Raw genomic sequence first — 10,000 nt, 5'->3', positions numbered from 1 at the left:
ATAGACAGGTATGACATTATATTTGCCGATAATAAGATTGGCTTAAAAGGGATTTATTCATTGTTTTGTTTTTATTCGATTCAATTTAGTAGAAGTACAACGGGAAAGGAAGATGAGAATCGAATTTATCTTTTGTGCAACTTGCAAGCTGAGGCAAGAAAAAAAATACAAGTAGACAACTTTTGACTAAATTAAGCACATTATGACCAAATCATTACATTCCAAATACCCTCTCCCTTATATTTCTTTACTCATTTATTTACAAGAGACAGGAAACAAAGAAGGGGGGAGGGGGTGGGGGGCAGAATGAAGATCGGATGATGAAATGCAATTCTCTATTACATAAGACAACAGAGTGTTCTCAAACATTTAAAGTAAAGCTTGCAAAATTACTATACTTGTATGCCAACAAAAACAAACAAATAAGCAACTTTCTAGGGGGAAAAGAATAGAATCCACACGCAAGATAAAAAAGGTGGAAAAAAAAAAATCCATAAATAAAAGGAGATCCACTTAACATGACATGTTTTTATTTACCATTTCCTCCGCATCTCACAACAATAAATCACACAAGTTACTGACTTAACAAGCAGTAGTGACACACACTATGAAGAAACACAAAAAAAATTGGAATGACACCTTTTTTGGAAGAAAATTCCTCTTCTTCCCTAAAAGCTGGAGAGGAAAAAATAATCATTAACAAAAAAACAAAAAAATACGAATATGAATTAGTGAACTTTTTATTATTTGCTTGTTCATTCACACACTTTTCGTCATTGAGGAAATGGGAAACCAAGCGCAACCAGGTAAAGACGCTCACATCTATTGAAATATCCGAGACGAGGAGAGAGAGAAAGAATGAAAGAAAAAAAAAAGTTATGTTACAAAGTCAATATTCTCTCTCTCTCCATCACAAAAAATAACAGTACCGGTATTTGATGATTTCCATCAAAATAAACAACAAACAATCATTATCCCCAAACCATATTTCACCTCTTTTTTTTTCTTTCTTTCTTTCTTTCTTTCTTTCTTCCAACGTCACTCTTATCTTCACTCTTCCATTTTCTTTTTTCTCTCATCATTTTCTTATCTTCATGTTGCAGTTCCTCACTAAGAATAACTATCACTTTGCACAGGAGAATGCCTGCGTTGCCGTAAATACAAAGCTAGGCAGGGGAGAGGCAGTCAACGTCATCGGAGTTGGAATGGCGAGGACACTATTATTGATGACGACAATAATAATAGAAAAAAAAAAACAATAATAATAATTCTGTCACGCCGACTGCCACCTAAGTATCTTTACTGCTCTGGAAACTAGCTCATGCGATCCTGTGTGGAGAGAGAAGAAGAGGAAAATTAGTTTGAATTCGTTACACAGGTTTGGAATATCAAGTCGTCAAATTTGTTCTCAAAACTGTAAACCTTTTACACTCATTCTTTCAGATTCATTATTACCTAGTATGATTAAAACAAAAACGAAAAATCTCATGCATGATGTACATTAAAGCATTCTCATGAGCTACCATGCCATTTTCCATAACAATAAGGAAGTGTGTTTTCATTTATCTATCTATCTATTTATTTAATTCCTTATATATATATATATATATATATATATATATATATAATATATATTATATATATATATATATATATATATATAAAATGTATATATATATATTTTTTTTATATATACATATGCGCATTATACACACATCACACACAACATATATACATATACATATATATACAAATATATATATATATGTAAAGAGGATTTATCATATATACATATCTCTAGTATGGAAGAGTAATGGAAAGAAGAGATGAAGGGGAAAGCCTTTAGGACACACACACTAACTCTTACTCTTACTCGTGTTCATCCTCACATTCACATTCATTCTGTAAACAAGGTAAAACAGCAATAACAAAAAAGGGAGAATTTTGAAAATTTGGAGACAAGACAAAAACTAAAATAAAAAGTCATAAAAAAAATGTAGGCCAAGACCACTGGGCCACTGCTAACTACTAAATAAAAAGTATACTCAGTAGAAGAGACATTACTAAAGGGTTTTTCTAATTTGATGAAGATGCTTGCCAATTTCAACATACCTTGCACTTTTTCATAGCTTTTCTGGTAAATGCAAGCATGCAGTGAAAGAGAATATTAAAAATGTAAACAAATAAACTGGCTGACAGCAAGGGAAGTAATTGTTTTGTTTTGAATTATAAAAATATTCCAAACTCAGGATCATTATTTTCATCTCAAGTAATATACTCTACAGAAAAATATTACTCAAATTCTATATACATTAATAATAAGTGTTAATACAAGTTAGTAGGCTTCCTTTCAAACGTACCCAAGTCATTAAATTAAATACATTGTTGTAGAAGTACAACATACAAAGTTACTTTTTCCAACCTTACAGAAAACATGCATATGAAAAAATAATCAATCATAAAAACAAGGATGTACATTTCCTTGTACTAAATACCCTAAGCAGTTTTATGATGCCCGGCAATTTACAGGCAAGTATATTGCGATTCATAAACACTGTTAATACAATGAGAGAATGTTAAATCATTAATATGGAGAAAATGGAGTAAACAACAGCAACCAAGTTTTTGGCTTTTGTCAAAATAAATACATAATAAAAGATACTTTTTTTTTTAAGTTAAGCATTGTCAGATAAGCAACACTACCAGAGTTTCTAGTCAATGGTATAAGAAGCATTCCAGTTGGAAAAACTAAATGCTAAAGAGTGCCTTGTGCGTTCCAGGATTGTAGCTACCTTCACCGAAACCCTAAAGCCGAGTTAGTTCTGCTGGTTCTGCGAAAACCTGTAAGATTTATTGTAGTACGGCCCATACACCATCTTCACCTCCTGCCTGGAACCCCCAATGAGAGAGGTTTGTCATTATTCTTGGTCCATTACAACCCCCCCACCCCCAGGGACTATTCTTCATGAAAAAAAACAAGTTTTTTTTTTTTCTTCCTAAGAATGAAATTATTTCATTGCCATTATCCTAGTTGCATCAGATAAAAGCTAATTGATACTATCTCTAATACACTACTGCTTCACTGGAGTTATGAACTGAATAATGCTATTCATTCATTTGATGTGTAATTTGCCTTTGAACATAAACAGTGTCCATTTTGGTTTTCTCACATGAGGTAAAATAACCATGTTACTGGCATATGCTGTTGCTTTAAAAATTATATACAACTTTCTATGAACCATAATAAGAAAATTCTATTTGAATCACTTTTTACATTATCTTGATATTTTCTGAAAAGTACCAGATTTCATAAAGCATGAAAAAAAGAAAAATCAAAGAAACTGGAGACGATTAAAATCTAATCTTAATCAAATACTGAAGAAAAAAATGAAAACCCATAACCAATGTACAGAAATATGTAGACACTGAAGATAAAAATATTTTTGGTCTACCTCAGCTATGATGCTATGAACACTGTATCAACTGAGTTTGTTGCAACAAAATGCCTATCTTCATTCCGTTGATGTAAAGAAACTATCTGGTATAATTGTATCCCGAAAAGCAGAACAAATGAGGAAAAGAGAAACCAAATCCCACAAAGTACTTACCCACACCAAACTTCCCAATATGTTGAAATCAAAATAATGATGCAATCGTATTAAAAGACTCCCAGCAATCACTAAATCAATGCATAGCTGGCAAGCAACAATATTAGTTGTCATCCTTCTTTGCTTTCACCAGCATCCCATTCAAAATCATTCCCTCTGAACCTTTGTAATCTCTCCCTCCCTCCCTCCCTCTCACTCTCTAATCCCTTCCATTCAAGTCCTGAGACTGATCCTCGTCTCTCTGCAGCCGATCCCTCATCTTCCCCTCTGTGATAGATGCCCTTCCATCAAAGCCCCGAGACTAAGACCAATCCTTTCAATCCAAGCCAGAGAGAAGAGGATACTCACTCCTTCCTATTAGCTGCGATGTTGGAGAGCATCGAGTTTCCTGAGAAGAAGGTGACCACGCCCACCATGAACAGGTAGCGGAGAGTCGTGAACATGTCCAGCTGGAGCCAGAACAGGCAGAAAAGTCCCAAAATAGCTGTTGGAAAAAGGTAAAAAGAAAAAAAGATTAAGTAAAATAATGTTTAAACAACTCAAAATTAAATATACCTAGTGTTTTTTCTCATCCTTTGGTACAAGTTTATTTTGGAAAGTTTTCAAAATCATGCTAATAGCATAGAGCAAAATGCTACAGCCACATGCCTGTAGATATTTTGATAAGATGCTGAAAAACTGCACTGTGATTTAGCTTTGACATGATTTTATGAATAGTGCAATCTGCCCTTCCCTAAACAGACAAGAGTGAATTCATCCCTAAAAATAATGTTTGCAATAAATGTTTTTCCTGAAAATTCTTTTGTTTATGCTGAAATTTCCATTAAACAACATTTATAGTTATGAGCAAGCAACACCCCCATTCATGAAGATATCAGCATACATGCAAGTTTGCACCACAGTTTTTGAAACCTCTAGTAGGTATTCTAATTCCAGCAAGACAAAAATATTGAATGAAGTACAAGACTGCTTATATCTATTCTTACCGGCAAGACCAATGTGGAATACAAATGCTGACAAAGACACAGGGAAGTTGGAGAGGTTTACACCAAGCTTTGCCCACTGAAATTGCAAAAGAGATTTTATTGTTACACTGATAAATACTGAATTTGTCTAGTGAGTATTATGTTCCACACATACACGTTTGTGACTCTTTTATCATATATAAACATATTTGTAGATATATACATTTCATGGTGTTTGCATTTGTCTACATGTAAGTTCATAAGAGAAATCTAGAACACACAACTTGCAAATTCCCACCACCATTCTGCACTCACCATGGCCAAGAGCAGCAGCAGGGGCACCAGGCAAAGGATAGTGAAAGTCAGGGACACGAGGGTAGAGGGACGGGGGTCGGGCTTGCGGAACTCATGCTGGATCTCTGGACGTGCCTGAAATTACCAGTTTTATTAAAGTAAATCACCGAGGACTCAGTGAACAAGCATCTTTCCTTTTACTAGAAGATTTAAGCTTTTCTTTAATAATATTTACTGAGTGGATCATTTATATATTTTCAAATTCATTATGCCAATTACCAATAACCCTATTTCCATATTTTTAAATTGACAGCTTCCTAGAAACCTACAACCTGCAGTATTTACTATAATTTCTTCATTATCTATCTCTAGTAAGAGGGTAAGTCCATATCAAAAATTAAAAGAAATTAAAATCAAATGTAATGAGAGTAAACAGATCAAGATAAAACAAAATACAAACTTGAAGGCAATGGGCCAACCTTGTAAGTGTAGTCCTGGGATGAAGTTGACACACTGCCCTCAGGGAAGGAGAGAGAGACGTCCCCAATGTGCCACAAGGTTGGGTTGCTGATGGAGGCATCGCCAATGATCAGCTCCATGGAGTACGAGCCGCTCACTCCGCCAAACTCCTTGACGTTGTTGCTGACATCCTTTTGAGTGGGAGAAGAAATGGAGGTCAGGATTGAAGGCCATTCTGAGTAAGCTAGGATAAAAAAGGCTTTCTTCTTTGTTTTCATCTAAGCACTATCTAGCGCATGGTCAACATCTACGATTACATGATTCTTCTTTAATATTATCACTGTTTCCCACAAACTATGATGCATTTTCATATTTCAATAAAATCACATGGCTGAACCATAGCCATGAGTTTTATATAATGAAAAAAAAAAAGTGGTGTTCGTTGGTAAAGCTTGCAACACTTATTATGAAATACAGCTGTGTGATTATTTACATATAGTTGGTTTATCTTATATAAACCTCTATAATTTATGTATATTTTAAATAGTACTGTAATTCATATGTTTACATTAAATAAAAATAATGCTTTATAGAATGTGCAGCCAATTGTATTCTTTTTAAAAGACTTGAAAGGAATAAAAGTTACTGGTGCATTAGACTATCTGATTACAACCAATTAAGACAGACATGTACGGTATTTTTTCCTAAAGATTCCTTGCAAAAGTCAAGGTACTTGTACAATGCTGACATCTTCCACTGTAGGAAATCCAGTAATTCTACGCTTAATTTAAAGCAGCATTCAAAAATGGTATAATTAAGCCTGCAGAATTAAAACAACAGTATCAAAGTTTAAATTTCACAACTGAAGAAATTACAATTTGCAAAGAAACTAACCATATCAAACTTGTAGACATCGTTGGAATCTGTCTCGGCCACAAATATAATTTCACGTTTAGACTCAATGTGTGTGATCTTGACGAAAGCTTGATGGACCTCAGTTGAACGTCCTGAGGCCAGGTCCCGCACGATAAAACGCAACAACACGCGCTGGTGCTGGTCAGCCATAAGCTCAGTGGGTAGACTCTTAGGGTATGTCAACCTGTAAAAAATATGAAAGAATTAACCTTTACTTGTAAATATGTACCTCAGCCTATCAAGTACTTCTCACATAGCAACTTACATAATATAATTTCTATTCTTTCACCATTTTCAACAGTTTCTATTTGGTGAACATACTGGCTAAATAACATTCCAACACTTATTTGTTATTTCAATTCATTACACATAATTACTGAAATCTTTGTTGCTCTTGTATTCTCTTGCATTTATATAAATATTTGATAAACAAGCAAAATACCTCTAATCTTATGATTTTCATTACATATTTTTAAGAAGTCACAACAGAAACAGTAACACCAGTCAGAGCTACTCACTTCTGCAGGCTGGGAGCGGTAGAGCGGTCGGAGTCGGCGGTTCCTACCTCTACGCCCTGAATGTCGATGGCAGTGAGGACCTTGAAGGTAAGCTGGGCAGCCATGTGGCCCACCAGCCGCGAGTCTGAAGTCACGGTGCTCACCACAAGGCGGTAGAAGCCTCGCTCTGGCTGCCGGGACATCACGTCAAATTCGTACACACCGCTGCAGAGAAAAATAAGATAAATCATGGTGTTGATGCAGGATTGGGGATTCAACTGTTTGACTATCATTAGCATGGGAGTAAATCTTGGGCTAAATAAAAAGTTAAACTTTTTTTTCCCTATATTGACAGCATGAAACACTTTTCCTTAACATGACAATCAACTCATCCTAGACTAAAGCCTATGAAAAGGCATTAACAGTAACAAAGACTCACTCTTGGCCAGCAAGTGGTGACAGTTCCTCCTTCGACACTATGACCACCTCATCCGAGTCGCGTGTGGCAGAGTCAGCAACAACACGCAGGGAGCCGAGACTACTGCCCTTCAGGTCTGTCACACGTACCTTAGGGGGTAGATAGAGATGGCATAATGAGGACCAGGCCAAGAATATATTGATTTATTTAAAACCATGAAGACAAATTCATAAACAAATAAATAGACAATAAAAGCAATAAAAATATGAATTAATAATATAAACAATCTTATATGAGCAATCAATAAGAAAAATTAAAAAAAGTATCTTTTGACAACAGCAAGTAAGAAAGCTGCTCTCCCAAAGGACATACCTGAACACGAGGAGCATCAGCACTGACCGCTACATTGCTAGCCAGTGTGATGGCAACTGGAATATGGAACCTACAAAAAATAATAATGAAGCTATTAGTAAAATAATGAACTTTCTCCTTTAATAATAAATGCATACTTTCTTAGCTTTCAGTACCCCTTACAACACAAATATATTGATCTAAATCAGCTCTTAAATAATAAGTTTTAACTTACTGTGTATCCTGGTAAAAAAATTCTTCAATCACGGTAAAAATGGACTCAAAAATAAATAAATAAATTCATAAATATAATAAAACAGAATAAGCCTCCTACAATGGCATCCATAAAAAATTATCAGAAAAAAAAAAAAAAAATTTTGAACAGAAATTATACTAGTACACTCAAATTCCCCTCAATGGCCCAAAAACTGCATGAAGACCCATAACAAAACCTCACCTGTTGCTGGTGAACATAGAGACAGCTTCCAGGAGGTAATAGACCCCCTTGGGCACCTGAACAGACTTGCGTGACATCAGGTAATTGGCGAACTTGACAGCCTGATCAGGCTTGATTGGCGGGGCCTTGTTTGAATTCTCGGCCAGCTTGTAGGCACCACTTAGGACCAGGGCTGGATAGGGGTAGGGAGGAGGGAGTGTGAGTGGGGTGAAGTCTGAATTTTCAAGATTCAAGATACTAGAGAGATTGATTTGGAAAATGTTGCTAATCTTTATGACCTCAATCTGAAGAGATCAATTAATTCTCCGGCTCTAAATTTTAAGAACATATTCAATCCTCTACCTTTAAAATGAAAAATAACAAATAATCCCATGAGCTGTTACTCAAATCTGGGAACACATTCACAATAATGAGTGGTGGGTGATAGTGGGGGTGACTGGTTATATATCAAGGGGTTGGGTCAACTTACCAGTTATTGACAATCCTCCTTCAAACTGGAGCATCCGCCCATCAACCTCATCCGCCTGAACAATAGCATCCTCAATCCTCTCAAAGATGCTGCCGACTTCTCCACGGAGCTGAGACCCAACATGGAAGGCATAGCCCAAGCTGTGATGAAAGAAAAGAAATTCTTGCCAAGTCCATTCCCTTCTACACCAAATTCAACTCAATTCCCATATTTTCAACTTTTCTCCTCATAAATCTTCAATTCTCTTTCTCCCTCAATCATATATTCCCTATTTCTTTCTTTGCAAACATGCAATTTCACTGACCTGAGTACGCTGTCATCCTTCTTCAGTGCCATCTGTGTGGCCCTCAAGACCTTGGCAACATCTACTTCGACCCCAAGATTTGTTGCGGCAGTGACAGCATGGAAGAGCTCTTGTGGAGAGGCCCCTTCTCGGATAGCTTCACTCACAGCCTGCATTCATACACAAAAAATATGTTACATATAAATAGGTAATGAATAAAAATATCGATAAACATATATAAATGCATATATGTATATATCTGAATAAATGCAAATGCAACTAATTGCATACCTAATATGGGATTAAATATATTTCATAGTTTTCCCATGTTGACCTATCCACCATGAATCAAAACTAATAATAATAAGTGCTAATAATCAAGATGGTTATCCCTTACACATATATTTCTCAGTTGCAAACACTTATAGCCACCTACTCTTTCATATAAAACAAACATATAGAACATAAAAATGTACCCCCAGAACAGGATGCCTAATATCTTGGCTTTCTTTAAACGAAAAGCCCTAGCCATATTGCCTGAAATAAAATCTTAACAAACCTGCTTGGAGGCTGCAGTGGCTGCCACTGGGCACCCAAGGGCTTTGCCGGCTGAGGAGGCCAAAAACAGAGTTTCGACTGTCGCTCCATCGCTGGCAGAGCTCTTGACAAAATTGCACACTCCCTGGGAATGGAACCAAAAGCATAAATATCAAGATTTTATACAAGAATCGTAAGTATCCTACTTAATATACTTTTTTTTTCTTTATCTTACTCTTAAGATATCTATTGATAATATATTTACCTACATATTCATAAAATGCAGTCTAGTTTACAGGATGTACAAAAAACAACTATAAACTATAATTATTATGCATAAACACAAACACCAATACCTAACTCTTGTAACCAACCTGTTCATTGGGGATGGGTTGCCCTAGGTGCTTGTAGCCCGCTGAAGCGTAGAGGACTTGCGCAAGGTCTGAGAGAGACCACGCTGGATCTAGGACTAGCTTCAGCCTCTCCTTGTCAGCTGGGGTGAGATACGTGGAGGGGGAGAGGGCAGAGCTCACTCCCAGGAGAGCTAGGATTACCAGTGCCCCTGCAAGGAAAGGTGGAAACGTGCTGAGTAAAGTGGTAGACAATTCTGGGAAACTACCTGTGTGTGTTCAATGCTCTTTATTTTCAAGGAAAACAGGTAATGCACAACATTTAAATGGTGTGTAAAATATGTTTGCTGCTTCTGTGAGAGATCATTTGTTATACAGGTCTATTGGATATCAAACA

At 36.1% G+C, this 10,000-nt stretch overlaps 1 protein-coding gene across 4 annotated transcripts in view; it reads right to left on the bottom strand.

Annotated features, from left to right (window-relative positions):
* Positions 1-513: 513 nt before the first annotated feature.
* Positions 514-10,000, bottom strand: part of OstDelta (oligosaccharide transferase delta subunit) — an 11,507-nt gene continuing 2,020 nt past the window's right edge. For 2 of the 4 annotated variants that reach the window (XM_043008400.2, XM_043008399.2), the window contains exons 2-16: positions 9,628-9,815; positions 9,276-9,398; positions 8,738-8,886; positions 8,434-8,573; positions 7,965-8,136; positions 7,529-7,598; positions 7,178-7,305; positions 6,760-6,963; positions 6,221-6,425; positions 5,347-5,517; positions 4,889-5,002; positions 4,595-4,670; positions 3,957-4,092; positions 2,793-2,889; positions 514-1,329 (exon numbers count right to left, since the gene is read on the bottom strand). In XM_043008400.2, coding sequence (XP_042864334.2) covers positions 2,817-2,889; positions 3,957-4,092; positions 4,595-4,670; positions 4,889-5,002; positions 5,347-5,517; positions 6,221-6,425; positions 6,760-6,963; positions 7,178-7,305; positions 7,529-7,598; positions 7,965-8,136; positions 8,434-8,573; positions 8,738-8,886; positions 9,276-9,398; positions 9,628-9,815 — 1,949 coding nt within the window. In that variant the 3' untranslated portion in view covers positions 514-1,329; positions 2,793-2,816. The remainder of the gene's footprint in view (positions 1,330-2,792; positions 2,890-3,956; positions 4,093-4,594; positions 4,671-4,888; positions 5,003-5,346; positions 5,518-6,220; positions 6,426-6,759; positions 6,964-7,177; positions 7,306-7,528; positions 7,599-7,964; positions 8,137-8,433; positions 8,574-8,737; positions 8,887-9,275; positions 9,399-9,627; positions 9,816-10,000) is intronic. The other 2 variants (XM_086531931.1, XM_043008401.2) reach the window with 1 other exon arrangement.

This window comes from Penaeus japonicus, unplaced genomic scaffold (assembly GCF_977035675.1).
Source record: "Penaeus japonicus unplaced genomic scaffold, GWHDUDI00000001_assembly GWHDUDI00000036, whole genome shotgun sequence".
NCBI lineage: Eukaryota > Metazoa > Arthropoda > Malacostraca > Decapoda > Penaeidae > Penaeus > Penaeus japonicus.
The sequence above is the reverse complement of the archived record's forward strand: the minus strand, read 5'-3'. Positions and strand labels throughout refer to the sequence as shown.